At 36.5% G+C, this 24,702-nt stretch overlaps 1 protein-coding gene across 1 annotated transcript in view; it reads right to left on the bottom strand.

The window, feature by feature from the left end:
• CFAP44 (cilia and flagella associated protein 44) overlaps nucleotides 1-24,702 on the bottom strand; it is a 133,781-nt gene that overhangs the window by 57,452 nt on the left and 51,627 nt on the right. The window contains exons 16-17 of the mRNA XM_060010633.1: nucleotides 8,574-8,735; nucleotides 7,282-7,512 (exon numbers count right to left, since the gene is read on the bottom strand). Coding sequence (XP_059866616.1) covers nucleotides 7,282-7,512; nucleotides 8,574-8,735 — 393 coding nt within the window. The remainder of the gene's footprint in view (nucleotides 1-7,281; nucleotides 7,513-8,573; nucleotides 8,736-24,702) is intronic.

Consider the following 24,702-nt stretch of genomic DNA (forward strand, 5'->3'; position numbering starts at 1 on the left):
TACAGAGCCCATGCACTCTGGAGCCCACGCACTGCAACTACTGAGCTCATGTGCCACAAGGAAGAGCCCATGAACTGCAATGAAAGATCCCACGTGCTGCAACAAAGATCCGACACAGACAAAATAAATAAGTAAAAATAAATATTAAAAAAAAAGACAATACATGAGAGATATCATTTCTTCTTTTTTTTTTTTTGCGGTACACGGGCCTCTCACTGTTGTGGCCTCTCCCATTGCGGAGCACAGGCTCCGGACGTGCAGGCTCAGCGGCCATGGCTCACAGGCCCAGCCGCTCCACGGCATGTGGGATCTTCCCGGACCAGGGCACGAACCCGTGTCCCCTGCATCGGCAGGTGGACTCTCAAACACTGCGCCACCAGGGAAGCCCAAGAGATATCATTTCTATCTACATACTGAATTCCATTTTATTTTAAGGATTATTCGGCATAAGCAGTATTTAACAATAGAGTTTTGTAGATCATGGTTTTCAGAGATTTCCAGTCCAGGAGATTTTTTTTCTCCCTAAGGCAACTGCCAGTTCTGAAAGTGGCAGCTGAGAGGTTAAGAAATTGAGTGGAGCAATCTGTAGTGTCATGGGCTTAGGGAAAGGCAAAGAATTCCCAGGGTCCTCCAAGAAGAAGGAGCCATTGTAAACACACCTTCCACTGGGCTTTCCATTGCAACCCTGGAGCACTATATCCCACACATATGGATAAACCAGAAATAGACTGGACCTCGTAGGAAGTAAAACCTAATTTCAAGTCATCTCAATCACTGACTGGATGAAACTGATCTAGGATTTTTAGTTGCTTTCCAGAACTAAAAATAAATTTCAGGAGACAACAGCAATATACAGAAACTCAAGCTGATGCTACAGTTTTTGACAGACAAGATCCAGCGTTCAATTATTAAAAAAAAAAAAAAAAACTAGGTATACTAACAAAGAAAAGTCTTGATTGAAAATCAAAAGAAAAAACAGACCAAAGAAACAAAAGTACAAGAAATATTGATAGAGGTGTTTTCAAAATGGACTTCAAAATAACTCTGATTAATATATTTAAGGCCTTTGAAGGCAATACAGAAAGAAGTCAACTAGGGTCTATAAAAAAGTAGATAATGGAAAAAATAAAAATTCTAGAACTGAAAAATAAAATGACAAAAATTAGAATTCAATAGATTGGTTTAAAAGCAACTAGACACAGCTAAAACTGAGTTATGAAGCTGGAACAGAATCAGAAAAAATAGAGTAAGGCAGGAGAGAGAAAATACAGATGTAAAATTTTTTAAAAAGGAGTGTAAGATCTACATGGGACATAATGATAATGATTAACATACACAAAATTAGAATCCCACAAGAAGAGACTAAAAAGATGGACCAGAAGCAGTACTGTGGTTGATAAATGTCTGAGAATTTTCTAAAAACTGAATACAATGTATTGAAATACAAGAAATGCAATGACCCACAAGGAAGATATATGAAGAATTTACACCTTTTATCATTACACCATAAAACTCCTAGAAGAGAGCATAAGCAAAACATTCTCTGACATAAATCATACCAATGTTTTCTTAGGTCAGTCTCCCAAGGTGACAGAAATAAAAACAAAAATAAACAAATGGGACCTAATCAAACTTACAAGCTTTTGCACAGCAAAGGAAACCGTAAAAAAAAAAAGACAACCTATGGAATGGGAGAAAATATTTGCAAATGATGTGACAGACAAGGGCTTAATCTCCAAAATATACAAACAGCTCATACAACTCAACAACAAAAAAACAAACAACCCAATCAAAAAATGGGCAGAAGACCTAAATAGACATTTCTCCAAAGAAGACATACAGATGGCTAGCAGGCACATAAAAAGATGCTCAACATCACTAATTACTAGAGAAATGCAAATCAAAACTACAATGAGGTATCACCTCACACCTGTCAGAATGGCCATCATTAAAAGTCTACGAATAACAAATGCTAGAGAGGGTGTGGAGAAAAGGGAACCCTCCTACACTGTTGGTGGAAACGTAAGTTGGGGCAGCCACTATGGAAAACAGTATGGAGGTTGCTCAGAAAACTAAAAATATAATTACCATACGATCCAGCAATCCCACTCCTGGGCATACACACAGACAATACTATAATTCAAAAGGTACATGCACCCCTATGTTCATAGCAGCACTATTCACAATAGCCCAAACATGGAAACAACCTAAATGTCCACTGACAGATGAATGGATAAAGAAGATGTGGTACATATATACAGTGGAATACTACTCGGCCATAAAAAAGAATGAAATAATGCCATTTACAGCAACATGGATGAAACTAGAGATTATCATACTAACTGAAGTCAAAAAAAAGAAAGACAAATACCATAGGATATCACTTATATGTGGAATCTAAAATATGGCACAAATGAACCTAGCTACAAAACAGAAACAGACTCAGACATAGAGTTCAGACTTGTAGTTGCCAAGGGGGAGGAGGGTGGGAGAGGGAAGAACTGGGAGTGTGGGATTAGCAGATGTAAACTATTATATACAGGATGGATAAACAACAAGGTCCTACTGTATAGCACAGGGAACTATATTCAATATCCTGTGATAAACCATAATGGAAAAGAATATGAAAAAAAAAGTCTGCATGTATATAACTGAGTCACGTTGCTGTACAACAGAGACTGGCACAACACTGTAAATCAACTGTACTTCAATAAAAAAATAAAGAAGTTACACCTTTTAACACAAAATCTTCAAAGCAACAAGAGAAAAAAAGATGCATAGGTAACAAAAAATAACAGTAAAAAGATGTACATAGGGCTTCCCTGGTAGCGCAGTGGTTAAGAATCCACCTGCCAATGCAGGGGACACAGGTTTGATCCCTGGTCCGGGAAGATCTCACATGCCGTGGAGCAACAGAGCAACTAAGCTCGTGCACCACAACTACTGAGCCTGTGCTCTAGAGCCCGCAAGCCACAACTACTGAGCCTGCATGCCACAACTACTGAAGCCTGCACACCTAGAGGATATGCTCTGCAACAGAGAAGCTACCACAATGAGAAGCCTGCGCACTGCAACAAAGAGTAGCCCCCGCACAGCTACAAAAACCCAATGTAGCCAAAAATAAATTTAAAAAAAAAGATATAGATGGCAGAATGGAAGACAAAAGATGATAAGATATCAAAGTTTTAAAAAGAAAATATACAGAAGAACTAAAAGTTTTAAAGGCAAAATAGGCACAAGGCAAAAAAAAAAACCCCAAACTTATATATACATATATATGTGTGTGTGTGTGTGTGTATGTGTGTGTGTGTGTATATATATATATATATATATATATATATATATATATATATATATATATATATAAAATGTGACAATGAGGTGAGGGGGAGGATACACAACAGTAAAGTGCCCTAAGATCTTTTTTCTCTAGAGCTAGTAAAAGAATAAATTTGTATCAAATTATATTAAATTAAGGATATATACTATGACCTTTAGCATCACCACTAAAAACAAAATAGTAAAAAAAAAAAAGTATAACTAATAACCTAATAGAGGAGGAAAATTGGGGGGGAAACTACCTAATCATCTGATAGAAGGTGAAAAACCAAACGTAGAATTGGTGTGATAAACAGAAATAATAAGATGGTAGATTTAATCTAAAATATATTAGCCATTACATTAAATATAAAAGGACACAGTGTTCTATTAAAATAAAGATTTTACTACAGGATTAAAAAGAAAAGCCTAGCCATGTGCTGCTTACAAAAGACATACTTTGAAATAAGAATATCAAAGGTAAAGGCAAGAAAATAATCATTAACAACTCTCAGAGTTTTGGCTTAGTAACTGGATGGATGGTTGTCCCATTTACTGAAATGGAGATGGAGCAGGTTTGCACAGGGCAAGTGTGATTTAAAAGTTATATTTTGGGGATTTCCCTGGTGGTACGGTGGGTAAGACTCTGTGCTCCCAATTCAGGGGGCCCAGGTTCGATCCCTGGTTGGGGAACTAGATCCTGCATGCATGCCACAACTAAGAAGTCCACATACTGCAACTAAGAAGTCCGCACACCACAACTAAGAAGTCCACATGCCGCAACTAAAGATCCCATGTGATGCAACTAAAGATCCCACATGCCGCAACTAAAGATTCCATGTGCTGTGACTAAAACCCAGAGCAGCCAAAATAAAAATAAATATTAAAAAAAAAAGTTATATTTTGGACATGTCCATTTTGAGGTGCCAAGTAGTGATGTCAAGTTGGACATACAAGTCCGAATATGAGAGGACAGGTCAAGACTAGAGATAAAAATGAAATTTATTGGCATACATTTGATATTTAAAATCTTGGGACCAGATAAAATCATCTAGCAAGAAAGAGGGCACCCATGACCACATCCTAGAGTACTTCAAAGTTCAAAGCTAGTTCAACATATAAGAAGCCAGCAAAAGTCTAAAAAGGAGTGGCCAGCAGATGGTGGTGTCACGGAAGCCAAAAAAGAAAATGCTTTAAGAAGAATGGAGGGTTAACTTTATCAAATGTTTCTGAGAGGTCAAATGGACAGAGAAGTGACCACTGAGCTTGGCAGTAGGAAAATCTTTGATGACTTGAAGTGGTGGAGCTAGAAACCTGACTGGAATGTGTTAAAAACCAAATAGGATGTGAAGAAATGAAGCCAGTGACTACAGACAATTCTTTCAAGTTTTCCTATAAAGGAGAAGTGGATGAGAAGAAAAGAGATGTGAAAGAAAAAAATCAAGTACTAGGAGCATGTTTATGTGCTGACGATAAGAAATGAGTAAACAGAGAGAGGTTGAAGATACAGGAGACCAGCCAGTTTATTTCAGAAGTAAAATCTTTGAGAAAGTGAGAGGGGATGGGATCAAGAGGCCATTTGGAATAGTGTCCTTGGAAAGTTGCAGGGGACCATTCACCAATTGTTAACAGTAGCAGACAAACTTGAATGGATCTCCATAGGACATTAGATCTCATTAAGACAAGATAAGGAATTCCATCTGATTGTTTTTATTTCATTTTCTCAGTGAAATGTGAGATGGGAATTCCTTGGCAGTCCAGTGGTCAGGACTCTGTGCTTTCACTGCCGGGGCCTGGGTTCAATCCCTGGTCAGGGAACTAAGATCCTGTAAGCCGCTCAGTGGGGAAAAGAAAAAAAAGAAAAAAAGGAAAAGGAAAAGAAATGTGAGATAAAGCTATCATTAGAAGTTGAGGGAAGGTACAAAATGATTGATGGGAGAAGAATTAAAGCGATAGTTTGGAAAGTGGGAAAGTGAACATGGCTGGGCAGTAGAACCAGCCTGCACTGTGAGTACTGATTTGAGAACTGTGGTCGTGCCTTCAAAATGAGACTGGTTTTCTGCAGCATCTGCTTGGATACAGGCACAGAGTTGGCAAATAGTTGAGTCAAGCAGGGTTAGTGTCACTTCTTCTGAACTATGCCTTGACCTTGTATGCTGGTGTAGTTTAACGGTTAAGAGTGTGGACTCTAGACCCAGACTGCCGGAGTCCAGATCCTGGTTCCACCCCTCATTAATTATACAACCTCAGATAAGTTACCTAACCTCTCCACTCCTTGGTTTCTTCTTATGTAAAATGCAAATTATGAAGAGTGCTTATTTTATAGGGTGGTCACTTAGCATGGTGACTGGTATATAATAAGCAGGTTTCCAGATTTAGCAAATAAAAATACAGAATGAATGTTAACTAAACTTATTGTGGTAATCATTTCATGATACATGCAAGTCAAATCATTATGCTATATACCTTAAATTATACAAAGCTGCCTGTCAATTATATCTCAGTAAAACCAGGAAAAAAGTTTTTAAATGCAGGATGCACAGTTAATTTGAATTTCAGATAAACAACAAATATGTTTTTAGTATAAGTATGTCCCATGTAATACTTATCTGGCACCCCTAAAGGTAAGCATTAAATATGTTTGTCAGGGCTTCCCTGGTGGCGCAGTGGTTGAGAGTCCGCCTGCCGATGCAGGGGACACGGGTTCATGCCCCGGTCCAGGAAGATCCCACATGCCACGGAGTGGCTGGGGCCGTAAGCCATGGCCACAAGCCATGGCCGCTGAGCCTGCACGTCCGGAGCCTGTGCTCCGCAACGGGAGAGGCCACAACAGTGAGAGGCCCACGTACCGCAAAAAAAGAAAAAAAAAAAGTTTGTCAAATAATTAATAATTCTTGCATATGTTTCAAGGACACTAGAACTCTATCATATTACTGTACAGTTGTTTCTATGCTTCTCTCCCTCATGATATGAGGGAACTTTCAGAAGGCAGGATCATGTCTTAATTATTCCTTTACCCCATGAACCCCACACAACAGTAGCCATCGATAATTGTTTCATGAAGCACAGAAGATAAAAGGTCAAGGCACTAATACATGGAATCCTAAGGTGCCTCCATCACTACTTCCTATCCTTCTTGCTGCTTGTCTCCTTAGAAGTTGCCATCAAAGATATATTTCTAAGAAATGTTGAAGAGGAATGGAGTTAACTCTCATCACTCCTTATAGCAACAGTACTCAGCTAGGCAGTCTCCTGGCCTGGCCAAAGATCTGATACCAATTATGAATTAGAGATAATAATTGACATAAAAGTATATGTGAAAAAAAAAAGTATATGTGAAAGAGTACTTTTTTGGTGAATGGAATTGAAATTTGTGACAAATTCATAATGAAGGAAATCTTGTTTGCAATAGATAAATAAAATATTTTATAAGGGTAGAAAATATATAAGGGATGTAACTGTCACATTATTGTAACATTTGCAGGTACTTGTCTCGCATTTTTCTCTTCCTCCTTATTAGCCAAGTCCCAATTTCACTCAGGGTGGCAATGTGACCATCTAAAAACAGTCAGCTTCCCAGACTTCCATGCAGCCACACAGCATAGTTGTAGATAATGAAAAGTAAGCAAAAGTCTAGTGGACTGTGCTGCCATCATATTCAAAATTTTAAAATGATGAACACAGCTGGAAAACCCCTTAGCCCTTTGCCCTTCTACCTTTAATTCTCCTCCCCTTTGACCTCCTGAAATGTGTGATTGTCATAGATAACAGATACAATAAGTAGACTTATAAAACATATTAAGATGATATAAAAACAAACACATTCATTCATCAAAATTCACACCTTCGGTAGTAGTTAATAGCTGAAGTCTTACCATAGAGTAAGGAAGTAAGAAAGTGATGGAAAATAATACCTATAATTAGATTAGGGTTGAGATAAAAATTTATTACATTATTACTTACCAAAGAAACCCAGAACTTCCCTGGCCCAGAGTAAAATCCACAGAGGATGTGACAGGGGGTTAAAGGAATAAAGATTTCGGGTAATGGTTTCTCCTCCTCCTCCTCCTCTTCCTCCTGGAGTTCCTTTTCTCCATCTTCTCCCATCTCTGCTTCTAGGCTTTTCCTCCTTTCTTCCTTTTCCTTCTCCTTCAACTCCTTTTGTTTCTTTCTCTTTGCAATTTCTATTAATCTCTTGTGCAAAAGAGATATTGAGATTAAAAAAACTGTAATTCATTCATTCATTCACACTATTATTAAAGAAAGTAGGAGGAAGACAGAGTCCTAGAAAAATTTACAGCTCTAATGTAACAAATAATGTCATTTAAAGATTATTATCAAGTTGGGAATATATTTTTATTGTTAAAATTTTCAAATCTTTGGAATGACTTTCTTCATAACTCCTATTGATCCTGGTTTTACAGAAATTATTTTGCCTTTTTTTTTCCTAATAGAGAAGTTAAATATAGCTTCTCTCAGAGCCTATCACTGTCAATCCATGAATTTGGTGGATTGACATAGTCCACGGGGGAAGCTGGCTCTATCTTTAGCGGTACAGTGATTTAGGCCCTCAGCCTCTATCAACTGGCTATTGCAAAAGCCCCCTAGCACTGGCATCCCTACCTCCCATCTTTTACCTCTTTATTCCATTTACCTCTTAGAATTAAGTTCCAAATTTATATGATCTCATCACATCAATCGTCTCCTCAAAAATTCAAAATGGATTCCAATGGCCCCAAAATTAAATTAAAACATCTTGGCTAACATTTAAGGGGTTCCATGTGGTGGTCACAGACTCCTGTCACACCCCTCCACAAATTGCATCCCTCTGCTTCATGGTCCATTCTTCATTTCTCGAAAACTCCAAAACTCTTGCAACTCTGCCTTCCCTCAGGATGTTCTCCCAGCTTTTATTGCCTTCCTCCTCATTTTCAACCTGTCAAAATCCTTCCCATTCTTTAAATACTAAATATCACCTCCATGAAGTCATCCTTGACCTCCTCTCACCCCTCTATCAGAATCATATATTCTTTCCTCTGCGTGCCCCTAAAATTCTTTTCTTTGCACTGTGATTTTAATATCTACTCATTACCACCTTCTAATACAATAAGCTGCTTTCTACCAAATAAGCTCCTTAAAGTAAAAGTCTATGTCTTATTCTTCTTCTTCGTATTTTCCCAGCACTTAACACAGGATATTTTATATTCTAAGAAAGAAAAAAAATTAGAAGACAATGCTTCAAGGGTATTTCATACCAGAATCTTAGATTTGATACTTGAGAAATGGAAACATTTTATACACATGTCTTTGATTTCATAGGAAACTACATCATGGTCCTCCTCCTCCTCCTTTATAGTTGGAAATGGAGCTTCAAGAACATAGTCATTCTCACAAATAATCAGTAAAGTACTTTCAGGCTAAAAACAAAATTAAAACATATCATTTACATTTAGGCAAATTTTTAGAAGCACAGTTCATAAAGATTTTAAACCAGGGAAACTATAATTGCTATGTATATTAGCCATTTTTAAAAGACACTTATTACCAGTAATAACCACAGTGAGGAACTTAGTCAATCTTATTAATCACTATACACAATTATTAGTACAATTATATCATTAATTAATGAGTTAAGTGTTAAAATTAGATTTAGATTCATTTCCCTTATAGATGCCATATTTTCTGAGCCAAAATTTGGTTGTGAAATGTTATTCCAAACAGCAGAATATTAAAATTAGGACTGCCAAGGAAAATCTGCAGTATGTGAATGGCATATACAACCTCAGCCTCCTTTGACTGATCATCCTCTCTCTGCCTGAGTTCATTTAATGTGGATGTCCCCAAGATTTTTGTTCACTTCCCTATTCTTTCTCTCCATAAACATGCCCTGGGAAATCTTATAGCCAATCAAGGCTTCATTACCACTCACAAGCAATTAGACTGCAGATTAATCTCTCTAGTCCAGTCCAAAATCATGTATTTAACCATGTGTGGGAAATCCCCATCTTGATAGTCTACAGAAACGTTATTCAAAATGTTTATTTGAAATGTTTATTCATTCAGTTATTCTATTCTATACTTATTATATACCTATTATGTGTTCAGAATTTTGTAGAGAGCTAGAGGCAAAATTATAACAAGAAAAATAGGGATTGTCTCTGCCATCATGAAGCTTACCTCCAATGGGAGAGCCTGTCATTTAACAAATCATATAAATAAATGTAAATTATAACTGCAATAAGTGTTGCAGAGATACCACAAGAGTAAGGAGGTTGTACAAGGCTTCCTGAGAAGGTGGTACCTAAGTCTCAAGGTGAAGGATGAGTAGAAGATATTTTTATAATGACTTAGGGGAGGGTTTGAGGGAGCATGCTATGTAAAGGACATACCATGTGCAAATATCATGTGGCACATTTGGGCTTTTAAGAAAGTTGTGGCCTTGGTGGTATCACCTAGGTGAAGAGAACACAGTGAGAAGAGAGACTGGGACACAGCCTCGGGGAAACAACAATCAATGGCTGAGTAAGGGAGACTGAGAAGGAGTGACAAGATGTAAGAGAAGGAACAAGGAGAGCATAATGTCCCCCAAATCAAACAAAGATGGTATTTCAAAGAGGAAGTGAGGCTCAACAAGGTCAATTGAGGCTAAGAGGGCAAGAAGATAAGAACTAAAACTGTTAAATGGATACCACCGGTATCTTTAGAGGAGCTGATCTGGTGGAATTATGAGACACAAGAAACTCGTAAGAATGTGTAAAGGACGGAGTAGGTGTAAGGAAATGCAGTTCGTGGGAATAAACAATCCCCTTAAGAAAATTGGGAGGAGAAACATGGAGCAGTGACTGGAGGAGAACATGAAGTCAAGGAATTTATTTTTTATACATGAGAGTTTTGAATATATTTAAATACTGATGGAAATAATCCATTTAACAAGTAAGGTTAAATTTATATGACAGAAAAGAGAAAATAAATGTGTGAAATGTTGAAAAAAGTGGGAGTAGAATCCAAAGGTCACAAGGGAGAATTGGCCTCAAGTAGGAAGGCACACAGCACCTCTATTGTAAAAAAAAAAAAAAAAAAAAAAAAAAAAAAAAAAAAGGGAAGAGGAGCAGGTACATGAAGAGGTAACAGGATTTTACGTTTGGTAGTGGGAAGTTAAAGGAGTTCCTGGCAGAGGGCTCCTACTCTATGAAATAAGTGATGCTGAGAATGAGAGTGAGCGAACTAGTGGGAGGCTTGAAGCTTTGAGGAGAGGAGAAGTTTTTAAGTGTTCATTGTGGGTGAAAGAGAATTGATAAGAACAATGTCATAGGATTGCTAAGCCATACCATGAATTGTGTTGAGGCCATTTGAGTCACTAAATTATGGAGAAGCTAATCTTCTCTGATGTATGACTACCTCCAGCTGCCCTTGGTAATCACTGTAGGCAAATACAAATCAGTTGGGGGCATTCAGGGATGGATTTTTGCCAGAAGTGTATGAAAAAAAGAGAAGGGAGCTCAAGGCATTGGAAGAGTGCTATTGAACCCTACTGAAAAGAATCATTACATTTAAGCCGGATATAGGGGAACTTAAGACAAGAGTGGACTAATGAGTGAGGAAAAGCAAATGGTGAATGAACAAGGGGTGCCTGTGACTTCAGAGAACAAGTAGAGCAGAAGTAGCTAAGTTAACAGGCTGGATAGAAGAGAGGTTGAGGTTAGAATGTGAGATATCGGAATAGTAGACTTTTAAAGTTGAGTTCTTACAAGACGTTGTAGTCTGAATCATGTCCCTCCAAATTCTTATGCAGAAGTCCTAACCCCCAGTATCTCAGAATGTGACTGTATTTGGAGATGGGGCCTTTAAGCAGGTAATTATGTTACAATACAGTTGTTAGGGTGGGTCCTAATCCAATAGGACTAGTGTCCTTATAAGAAGGGGAGATTAGGACACAGAGGGAAAATCATGTGAGGACACAGTGAGAAGGTGGCCATCTGCAAGGCAAGGAGAGAGGTCTCAGAAGAAATCAAACCTGTCAGCACCTTGATCTTAAACTTCTAGCCTAAAGAACTGTGAGAAAATAAATCCCTGTTCTTTAAGCCACCCAGACTGTGGTATTTTGTTATGGAGGTCCTAGTAAACTAATAAACTGTGGTAATAGTGCCCAGTGGGTGGCTGTGAACGTGTGTGGATAAACTGTAAAGGTCATGGGAAATGAAGAGGTCAAGAAGCTCAGAGGCTGATGTGATTTGATTGACTAGGCACATGGTGTTAATATCATTCAGTATAATTATTTACACTTCGGATAAAGAGAAAGATAACCATATTCTCAAAATTTTAATAAAGGGGCAGGCTTGACCAGGTGGTCAGATGATAACAGCAATATAAAAAGATAGAAGGTGATATAGCCAAGTTACAAGAGCCTCAGAGGAGCTGTGTTTATATTTTATGAGTCAAGTCATAAAAGTAATAAATATTGTCACAAATGAAATAAAAGTTAACTATTACACTTCTCTCCCTGACCCCAAACATATATAATGAATGCTAAAAAGTTGATGTGTATCCTTTCACACTTTTCTCCTCAGAATAGAATTTTTTCGAGTACAGAAAAGGGTATTCATTTATACATTCAGTGAAGAGATGGTCAATCCATATCCATGAAGATAAAATAACCAGACACATTAGAAATAAGACATCAAAAGTGAGAGTCAACAAAACAAATACCAAAAAAATCCATAAAGACTTCAGATGTTGAAATTATCAGACTCAGTCCAAAAAACAATTATGCTTACTATACGTAAAGGAATATAGAAGTATCCACAGGAAGCAAAAAAATATAAAACTAACAAAACAAATATGACAAACAACCAAATAAAACTTCAAGAACTAAAAAATACAGAAGTTGAAAATAAGATCACAAAGGATGGCTTTAACATCAGATAACTGAAGAGATTACTAGTCAGTAGAAAATATGAGAAGAAATCTGTAAAATACAGCCTGGAGAGATTTTTTTAAGCTAGAAAATACGGAAGATCTGTCATTTATACGACAGAAAAAACCAGTGTGAAATTTTGGAAAAAGTAGGAGTAGAGACAGAGAAAGTTAAACAAAATGAGAGGACAGAGGAATTTGTTACAAACAAAAGAACAAGGGAAAAAACCCTTAAAAAAAAAAACGATTAATGAAACAGAAACAATTTACCAGATAAAGAGCTCAAAGCATTAGTAATACATATGCTAACTGAATTTGAAAAAAGAATAGATGAACACGTGAGAATTTTAACAAAAACTAGAAAAATATTAAAAATAATCAGAGCTGAAGAATACAGTAACAAATGAAAAACACACTAGAAGGAATTAGAGCAAACTAAGTGATACAGAAGAAAGCATAAGTGATCTTGAAGGTAGAATAATGGAAATCACCCAATCAGAATAGCAAAAAGAAAAAATAAAATTTAAATGAGGATAGTTTAAGGGACCTCTGGGACACCATCAAGCATACTAACATTCCCATTATAGAGATCCGAGAAGGAGAAGAGAGAGAAAGGGGTTGATAATCTGTTTGATGAAATTATGGCTGAAAACTTCCCAAACCTGCAAAAGGAAATAGATATCCAGGTACAGGAAGCACAAATATTCCCAAACAGGATAAACCACAAGTGAAGAAACTAAAAGAACACAGAAGAACTACAAAAACAGCCAGAAAACAAGTAATAAAATAGCAATAAGTACATGCCTATAAATAACTACTTTAAATGTCAATGGACCAAATACTTCAACAAAGAATTATGGGTGGCTCATTGGGTCTTTTAAAAAAAGACCATCCATATGTTGCTTACAAAAGACTCACTTCAAAGCTAAAGACACACAGAGACTGAAAATGAGGGGATGGAAAAATATATTTCATGCAAATGGAAATGACAAGAAAGCTGGGGTAGCAATACTCATACAGGACAAAGCAGACCTTAAAACAAATTTTACACAAAAGACAAAGAAGGGCATTATGCAGTGATTAAGGGATCAATACAGGAAGAGAATATAACATTCATTAACATATATGCACCTGGGACTTCCCTGGTGGTCCAGCAGCTTAGGCTCTGCACTCCCAATGTAGGGGACCCAGGTTCAATCCCTGGTCAGAGAACCAGATCCCACATGCCACAGTGAAGTTCCTGCAGGCCACAACTAAAGATCCTGCATGCTGTAACTAAGACCCGGCGCAGCCAAATAAATAAATAAATGTTTTTTAAATGTTTCTAAAAAACATATGCACCTAATATAGGAGCACCTAAACATATAAGGCAAATATTAACAGACATGAAGGAAAAAATTGACAATAATACAATAATAGTAGGGGAACTTTAACACCCCACTAATGTCAATGGACAGATCATCCAGACAGAAAATCAATAAGGAAGTGGTGGTTTTTAATGACACATTAGACCAGTTGGACTTAATAGATAAATATAGAACATCCCATCCCAAAACCACAGAATACATATTATTCTCAAGTGCACATGGCACTTTCTCTAGGACAGAACACATGCTAGGCCACAAAACAAGTCTCAACAAATTTAATAGAATAGAAATGACATCAAGCATTTTTTCCAACAACATGGTATGAAATTAGAAATCAATTACACGAAGAAAATTGGCAAAAACACAAATATGTGGGGTCTAAACAACATGCTACTGAAAAACCAAAGGACCAATGAATAAATCAAAGAGGAAATCAGCAAATATCATGAGACAAATGGAAATAAAAACAAAACTTTCCAAAAGCTATGGACACAGCAAAAGCAGTTCTAAGATGAAGTTTATAGTGATGCATGCCTATTTCAAGAAACAAGAAAAATATCAAGTAACCTAACCAACCACCTAAAGGAATTACAAAAAGAAAACAAAGCCAAAAGAAATCAGCAGAAGAATGGAAATAAAAATCAGAGAGGAAATAGAGACCCAAAAAAACAGAAAACAGCAATGAAATCAAGAGCTGTTTTTTTTTTTTAACAAAACATGAACAAAATTGATTATCTTTTAGCCAGGATCATTTAGAAGAAAAGAGAGAGGACCCAAGTAAACAAAATAAGAAATGAGAGAGGAGAAATTACAACTGACATCACAGAGAAACAAAAAAATCACAACAGAATACTGTGAAAGGTTATATGCCAACAAATTGGATAACCTAAAAGAAATGGATAAATTTCTAGAAACATACAATCTACATAAACTGAATCAGAAAGAAATAGACAATTTGAACAGACCAATCACTAGTAGTGAAATTGAATTAGTAATCAAAAAACTCCCACCAAACAAGTCTATGACTTCACAGGGGAGTTCTACCAAATATATAAAAAGATCTAATACCTATCCTTCTCAAACTGTTACAAAAAATTGAACACTTCCAAATTCATTCTATGAGGCCACCATTACCCTGATACCAAAACCAAAAACACCACAAAAAAAAGAAAATTACAGGTCAATAGCAAAAATCCTCAACAAAATATTAGAAAACAAAATTCAGCAATATGTAAAGATCATATATAAAAAGGATCATACAGCATGATCAAGTGGGATTTATTCCAGAGATGCAAGGATGGTTCAATATCCACAAAACTCAATATGATACAGCACATTAACAAAATGAATGGTAAAAATCACATTATCTCCACCAGGAAGCATAGACAACCCACTGAACTAACCTTAGCCACTGGGGACAGACACCAAAAACAACGGGAACTATGAATTTGCAGCCTGCAAAAAGGGGACCCCAAACACAGTAAGATAAGCAAAATGAGAAGACAGAAAAACACACAGCAGATGAAGGAGCAAGATAAAAACCCACCAGACCTAACAAATGAAGAGGAAATAGGCAGTCTACCTGAAAAAGAAGTCAGAATAATGATAGTAAAGATGATCCAAAATCTTAGAAATAGAATAGACAAAATGCAAGAAACATTTAACAAGGACCTGGAAGAGCTAAAGATGAAACAAGCAATGATGAACAACACAATAAATGAAATTTAAAACACCCTAGATGGGATCAAGAGCAGAATAACTGAGGCAGAAGAACGGATAAGTGACCTGGAAGATAAAATAGTGGAAATAACTACTGCAGAGCAGAATAAAGAAAAAAGAATGAAAAGAACTGAGGACAGTCTCAGAGACCTCTGGGACAACATTAAATGCACCAACATTTGAATTATAGGGGATCCAGAAGAAAAAGAGAAAAAGAAAGGGACTGAGAAAACATTTGAACACATTATAGCTGAAAACTTCCCTAATATGGGAAAGGAAATAGTTAATCAAGTCCAGGAAGCACAGAGAGTCCCATACAGGATAAATCCAAGGAGAAATATACCAAGACACATATTAATCAAACTGTCAAAAATTAAATACAAAGAAAGCATATTAAAAGCAGCAAGGGAAAAACAACAAATAACACACAAGGGAATCCCCATAAGGTTAACAGCTGATCTTTCAGCAGAAACTCTGCAAGCCAGAAGGGACTGGCAGGACATATTGAAAGTGTTGAAGGAGAAAAACCTGCAAGCAAGACTACTCTACCCAGCAAGGATCTCATTCAGATTTGATGGAGAAATTAAAACCTTTACAGACAAGCAAAAGCTGAGAGAGTTCAGCACCACCAAACCAGCTTTACAACAAATGTTAAAGGAACTTCTCTAGGCAAGAAACACAAGAGAAGGAAAAGACCTACAATAATGAACCCAAAACAATTAACAAAATGAGAATAGAAACATACATATCGATAATTACCTTAAATGTAAATGGACTAAATGCTCCCACCAGAAGACAGAGATTGGCTGAATGGATACAAAAACAAGACCCATATATATGCTGTCTACAAGAGACCCACTTCAGACCTAGAGACACATACAGACTGAAAGTAAGGGGATGGAAAAAGATATTCCATGCAAATGGAAACCAAAAGAAAGCTGGAATAGCAATTCTCATATCAGACAAAATAGACTTTAAAATAAAGACTATTAGACGAGAACAAAGAAGGACACTACATAACGATCAAGGGATCGATCCAAGAAGAAAATATAACAATTGTAAATATTTATGCACCCAACATAGGAGCACCTCAATATACAAGGCAAATACCAACAGCCATAAAAGGGGAAATCGACAGTAACACATTCATAGTAGGGGACTTTAACACCCTACTTTCACCAACAGACAGATCATCCAAAATGAAAATAAATAAGGAAACACAAGCTTTAAATGATACATTAAACAAGATGGACTTAATTGATATTTATAGGACATTCCATCCAAAAACAACAGAATACACATTTTTCTCAAGTGCTCATGGAACATTCTCCAGGTTAGATCATGTCTTGGGTCACAAATCAGGCCTTGGTAAATTAAAGAAAACTGAAATTGTACCAAGTATCTTTTCTGACCACAACGCTATGAGACTAGATATCAATTACAGGAAAAGATCTGTAAAAAATACAAACACATGGAGGCTAAACAATACACTACTTAATAACGAAGTGATCACTGAAGAAATCAAAGAGGAAATCAAAAAATACCTAGAAACAAATGACAATGGAGACACGACGACCCAAAACCTATGGGATGCAGCAAAAGCAGTTCTAAGAGGAAAGTTTATAGCAATACAATCCCATCTTAAGAAACAACCTAACCTTGCACCTAAAGCAATTAGAAAAAGAAGAGCAAAAAAACCCCAAAGTTAGCAGAAGGAAAGAACTCATAAAGATCAGATCAGAAATAAATGAAAAGAAATGAAGGAAATGATAGCAAAGATCAACAAAACTAAAAGCTGGTTCTTTGAGAAGATAAACAAAATTGATAAACCATTAGCCAGACTCAACAAGAAAAAAAGGGAGAAGACTCAAATCAATAGAATTAGAAATGAAAAAGGAGAAGTAACAACTGACACTGCAGAACTACAAAAGATCATGAGAGATTACTACAAGCAACTCTATGCCAATAAAATGGACAACCTGGAAGAAATGGACAAATTCTTAGAAATACACAACCTGCCAAGACTGAATCAGGAAGAAATAGAAAATATGAACAGACCAATCACAAGCACTGAAATTGAAACTGTGATTAAAAATCTTCTAACAAACAAAAGTCCAGGACCAGATGGCTTCACAGGCGAATTCTATCAAACATTTACAGAAGAGCTAACACCTATCCTTCTCAAACTCTTCCAAAATATAGCAGAGGGAGGAACACTCCCAAACTCATTCTACGAGGCCACCATCACCCTGATACCAAAACCAGACAAGGATGTCACAAAGAAAGAAAACTACAGACCAATATCACTGATGAACATAGATGCAAAAATCCTCAACAAAATACTAGCAAACAGAATCCAACAGCACATTAAAAGGATCATACACCATGATCAAGTGGGGTTTTTTCCAGGAATGCAAGGATTCTTCAATATACACAAATCTATCAATGTGATAAACCATATTAACAAATTGAAGGAGAAAAACCATATGATCATCTCAATAGATGCAGAGAAAGCTTTTGACAAAATTCAACACCCATTTATGATAAAAATCCTGCAGAAAGTAGGCATAGAGGGAACTTTCCTAAACATAATAAAGGCCATATATGACAAACCTACAGCCAACATCATCCTCAATGGTGAAAAACTGAAAGCATTTCCTCTAACATCAGCAACAAGACAAGGTTGCCCACTCTCACCACTCTTATTCAACATAGTTTTGGAAGTTTTAGCCACAGCAATCAGAGAAGAAAAGGAAATAAAAGGAATCCAAATCGGAAAAGAAGAAGTAAAGCTGTCACTGTTTGCAGATGACATGATACTATACACAGAGAATCCTAAAGATGCTCCCAGAAAACTACTAGAGCTAATCAATGAATTTGGTAAAGTAGCAGGATACAAAATTAATGCACAGAAGTCTCTGGCATTCCTATACACTAATGATGAAAAATCTGACAGTGAAATCAAGAAAACACTCCCATTTACCATTGCAACAAAAAGAATAAAATATCTAGGAATAAACCTACCTAAGGATACAAAAGACCTGTATGCAGAAAATTATAAGACACTGATGAAAGAAATTAAAGATGATACAAATAGATGGAGAGATATACCATGTTCTTGGATAGGAAGAATCAACATTGTGAAAAAGACTCTACTACCCAAAGCAATCTACAGATTCAATGCAATCCCTATCAAACTACCACTGGCATTTTTCACAGAACCAGAACAAAAAATTTCACAATTTGTATGGAAACACAAAAGACCCCAAATAGCCAAAGCAATCTTGAGAAAGAAAAACGGAGCTGGAGGAATCAGGCTCCCTGACTTCAGACTATACTACAAAGCTACAGTAATCAAGACAGTATGGTACTGGCACAAAACAGAAAGATAGATCAATGGAACAGGATAGAAAGCCCAGAGATAAACCCACGCACATATGGTCACCTTATCTTTGATAAAGGAGGCAGGAATGTACAGTGGAGAAAGGACAGCCTCTTCAATAAGTGGTACTGGGAAAACTGGACAGGTACATGTAAAAGTATGAGATTAGATCACTCCCTAACACCATACACAAAAATAAGCTCAAAATGGATTAAAGACCTAAATATAAGGCCAGAAACTATCAAACTCTTAGAGGAAAACATAGGCAGAACACTCTATGACATAAATCACAGCAAGATCCTTTTTGACCCACCTCCTAGAGAAATGGAAATAAAAGCATAAATAAGCAAATGGGACCTAATGAAACTTCAAAGCTTTTGCACAGCAAAGGAAACCATAAACAAGACCAAAAGACAACCCTCAGAATGGGAGAAAATATTTGCAAATGAAGCAACTGACAAAGGATTAATCTCCAAAATTTATAAGCAGCTCATGCAGCTCAATAACAAAAAAACAAACTACCCAATCCAAAAATGGGCAGAAGACCTAAATAGACATTTCTCCAAAGAAGATATACAGACTGCCAACAAACACATGAAAGAATGCTCAACATCATTAATCATTAGAGAAATGCAAATCAAAACTACAATGAGATATCGTCTAACAGCAGTCAGAATGTCCATCACCAAAACATCTAGAAACAATAAATGCTGGAGAGGGTGTGGAGAAAAGGGAACACTCGGGCTTCCCTGGTGGCGCAGTGGTTGAGAGTCCTCCTGCTGATGCAGGGGACACAGGTTCGTGCCCCAGTCCTGGAAGATCCCACATGCCGTGGAGTGGCTGGGCCCGTGAGCCATGGCCGCTGAGCCCACGCGTCTGGAGCCTGTGCTCCACGAGAGACGCCACAACAACAAGAGGCACGCGTACTGCAAAAAAAAAAAAAAAAAGGGAGCACTCTTGCACTGCTGGTGGGAATGTGAATTAGTACTGCCACTATGGAGAACAGTATGGAGGTTCCTTAAAAAACTACAAATAGAACTATCATATGACCCAGCAATCCCACTACTGGGCATATACCCTGAGAAAACCATAATTCAAAAAGGGTCATGTACCAAAATGTTCATTGCAGCTCTATTTACAATAGCCCGGAGATGGAATCAACCTAAGTGTCCATCATCAGATGAATGGATAATGAAGATGTGGCACATATATACAATGGAATATTACTCAGCCATAAAAAGAAACAAAATTGAGCTATTTGTAATGAAGTGGATGGACCTAGAGTCTGTTATACAGAGTGAAGTAAGTCAGAAAGAGAAAGACAAATACCGTATGCTAACACATGTATATGGAATTTAAGAAAAAAAAATGTCATGAAGAACCTAGGGGTAAGACAGGAATAAAGACACAGACCTACTAGAGAACGGACTTGAGGATATGGGGAGGGGGAAGGGTAATCTGTGACATAGCGAGAGAGTGGCATGGACATATATACATTACCAAACGTAAAATAGATAGCCAGTGGGAAGCAGCCGCATAGCACAGGGAGATCAGCTCGGTGCTTTTTGACCACCTAGAGGGGTGGGATAGGGAGGCTCAGAGGGAGGGAGACGCAAGAGGGAAGAGATATGGGCACATATGTATATGTATGACTGATTTACTTTGTTATAAAGCAGAAACACACTATCGTAAAGCAATTATACTCCAATAAAGATGTTAAAAAATCACATTATCATCTCAATAGATGCAGAAAAAGCATTTCATGAATTTCAACATCCATTCATGATTAAAAAAAAAAAACAACTTATCAATGTTGGCCTTGAGGGAACATACCTCAACATAAAAAGGGCCATTTATGACAAATGCAGAGCTATCATCATACTCAATAGTGAAAAACTGAAAGCTTTTCCTATAAAATCAGGAAAAAGACAAGGATGCCCACTCTCACCAATTCTATTAATATTTTTAACATAGTATTGGAAGGCCTGTCAACAGCAATCAAATAAGAAAAATAAGACAAATTGGAAGGGTAGAAGTAAAACTCACTTTTTACAGATGACATGATACTATACATAGAAAAATCCTAAAGTCTGTATTAGAATAAAGTTGCAAAATACAAGATTAATATACAGTCATACACTATACACATGGTATCAACTACCATCATGCATGATAAACCCACTGGAGAGTTGCTGTTTTACATCCCTTAACCAGGACACCCATGATAAAGGTCAGGACCCAAGGGTCAACATAGTTGGAGATACTTCTGGTAGTCATCTTAGCACTGGATGCCCTGGCCAACAACTAGTTCATCAATATTTTTATAAAATCTTGAGCCATTAGCAATTGTCTGTCTTCCTGATACAGCCAATGGTAGCAACAACATTCCTTATCCAAGGAATATCTTCACTCATAGATACCCAAAAATATAAATCAAGGTCACGTGTCTCTACATGGCTTCATCAGCTTATTCCCTTCAAGCATCCAGACATTGGAAATAATGTTAGAGAAACAATTTATTGGAATTTTCAATCAACCTTTCTTTACTTGATGTTAGAATATTTTTCCCCTGTAGAGGAGGAAAGAGTTTCTTTCTCCTGAGGTCTTCTGGGGTTTCTATTAGTCTAGAACTACATTATTCCAATTTTCATATTTGAAGATTTCCAAATCACTTGGGTGATCCAACACAGGGCCATAAGTGTGCATTTTAGAGCTATTTAACTTATGGTTCATCTTTATCTTAGTACATAGTTTTGGGGGATATAAGCTTTAGTTAGTGGTTGCCAAGGAGGAGAGGGAGATGGATGGACGGAGAGTTAGAAAAAAATAGTGAATTAGAATGGATCCTTTAGCTGGTTCCTTGTTTAAACCTTAAAAGAAAAAAAAAAAAAGCTTAAGTTAGTGAAGGTTTGTCATAATTTCTTCCTTTGCTATGCCCTCATCTTGAACATGAGTCTCCATAGACTAAGGAGGACATCAAAAAGATAGCCAATTTTTGGGCTTCCCTGGTGGTGCAGTGGTTGAGAGAGTCCGTCTGCCGATACAGGGGACACGGGTTCGTGCCCCAGTCCGCATGGGTCCCACATGCCGCGGAGCCGCTGAGCCTGCACGCCCGGAGCCTGTGCTCTGCAACGGGAGAGGCTACGACAATGAGAGGCCCACGTACCGCAAAAAAAAAAAAAAAAAAAGAGCCAATTTTTGAGGCTCTGTTTTTTTTCTTTCTTTCCTTTTTTTCCTTTTGATCAGAATATGCCTGCCCTCTTAGCAGAATCAGTTTTCGGTACTTGAAGTTTTCCCAGTGTTTGTGCTACATCTCACACCACCAATAAGATGCCTTGGTTATTCTGTCAAACCTTTTATTTATCCTCATGAAAAGGTTGAATTGAGCCACCTAGTACTCCATGAGCTAATGCAGACCCTTACCCAATTGTATGTTCTATGCACACATTCTTAAGTAATCTTATTCAAGTGGAAGATGTTGGGTTATTTTTTGTGATAAAATGACAAAATCATCGTTGTAATTGTAATAACTCAACCAGGTATTTTTCATCCATCATGTGTATCACAGTAAGTCACTCTCATCACATTGTTAATTCTAAAATACCTGAAAATTCAATTTCATTATACTTCTCTATCCTTCATGAAGGTCTGTATCCTTGATGACTGAATGTAGTTTATGTTTTAGAGATGAAAGATGTAAGAGGCACTGTTTTGCAGTTTCTATTCTTCCTGTTTTTAATCTGTCTTACAAAATTCCTTCATGAAAAGCTGTATGTCAACAACCAGTAAATTTATTTAAATTTTGAAGACTGATATTTATGTACAGTATGCATATATGTATACAGAAACATGACATATATATTATGTATATACACATATATGCACATATACATATATATGCATGTCATGCCATTTTTGCTAGGTAACTAGAAAACTTCAGAATCATCTAAAGAGAAAGTGCTGTGGTTTTCTTACATATACATTTATTTATAGACTTCATCCCCAAAATGAATCAAAGCAGCAGAATATATGCCCTATAGGAATAAGGAGCTTTAATACTTCTCTACCACATTTTATAGATTTCCTTTTCTAATCAAGTGAAATTCTATAAAAGGAAACTCATTTTCTTTTGTATTACACCTTGATTAATCTTTTTATTTACAACGTGACTAGATAAATCAAGAGGATATTTTATGAAGGTCATCTAAATTCCACTAAGCAAATTAATTGACAAGGGTTGGCTGGGTATTTTTGAAGTACTACGAAGAACTCCATTGTTATTGTTAAGACCTAGACATTTACTCCTTATTAAATTAACAGATTCAATTGACAAATCATAGTTAATGTAATAGTCACCCACTGGTTACACTCTGTAATTACTCTATATGACAAAGTTACTAACATTGGGAAAACTACCAATAAGAACCAATAAGAACTAACTAAATCAAAGCCCCTTCATTGTGGAGAATATTTTTTTTCAAATTTTCAAGTAGTGCACTCAAAAATACATTTATTAAGCTTTTATCACTTGAGTAATATTGCATTTTGGGGATGAACTGAAGTGTATCATTTCAATTTTCCAATTTGATAATTAGTAAACATACTTTCTCCATGATGAAAAATATTGAATATTTTAATTCTCATAACTTTAAGAATATAGCAACTATTAATCTTGTCATTCTTTTTGATTCATTAATCTCTCTCAGAAATTGAAAAAATCAGTCTACCCTTGTCTTATTCAAGAAATGATACAAGTTGGATGCTAATATTGAAAGGTTAGATAATGTATCCCAAATATTTTAGATACTAACAACATATCCTAAATGATCTTCAGTAAAATACACTTCCTGAAATCAAATATTTTTAGGGAATAACTGCTTGCCACTTACTATGGACTAAATATTTGGGTTCCTCCAAAATCCATATGTTGAAACCCTATGTGGAGGTGGGGGCTTTGGGAGGTAATTAGATTTAGATGAAGTCCTTAGGGTGGCGCTCCCATTATGGGGCTAGTACTTTTATAAGATGAAGAGACCAGAGCTCTCTCTCTCTCCATGTGAGGAATCAGCAAGAAGGCAGTGATCTGGAAAGCAGGTAGAAGGCCCTCACTATGAATCTGACCATGCTGGCATCCGAGCATGCTGACCATGAGGCTGATCTCAGACTTCCAGCCTCCAGAACAGTGAGAAATAAATGTTTGTTGTTTAAGGCACCTAGTATATGGTATTCTGTTATAGCAGAATGCCAGACTGATAAAACATTCATTTATAAACATCTTATTCAAGGCTAATTTGCAAACTTTTGTTCCTGATTGTCTGATGCTTTAGTTCTTGATTACCTAGAATCTATTTTACATGTATGAACATATCAATCACCCCAAAGTATGCTTAAGCGGAGTGAATGTTTGCAAATATAAAATGACACTTTCTAAGAATTTAGGCATATACTAGGATATGACAACAAATTTGATAAAAAGTTTGTTTCTGCGGTTGTCCTTGCAAATGTTGAAATTGAAGCAATTGTAAAAATAAATAAACTTTACAATAAACAGAAATAAAAAAGGCAAAAAAAGATTAATATACAGAAATTTGTTGCTTTTCTATATACTAATAATGAACTACCAAAAAGAAAAAGCGAGAAAACAGTCCTTTTTAAAACCACATGAAAAATAATAAAATACCTAGGAATAAACTTAACCAAGGAGGTAGGAGATCTGTACTTTGAAAACTATAAGACATTGATGAAGTTGAAGATACAAAGAAATGGAAAAATACCCCATGTTCATGAATTGGAAGAATTAATATTGTTAAAATGACCATACTACCTAAGGCAATCTACAGATTTAATGCAATGCCCATTAAAATACTGATGGCATTTTTCACAGAAATAAAACAAATAACCCTAAAATTTGTATGGAACTATAAAAGACACTGAATAGCCAAAGCAATCTTGAAAAAAAAGAACAAAGCTGGAGGTATCACATGCCATGATTTCAGACTATAC

This window comes from Delphinus delphis, chromosome 4 (assembly GCF_949987515.2).
Source record: "Delphinus delphis chromosome 4, mDelDel1.2, whole genome shotgun sequence".
Taxonomy (NCBI): Eukaryota; Metazoa; Chordata; class Mammalia; order Artiodactyla; family Delphinidae; genus Delphinus; species Delphinus delphis.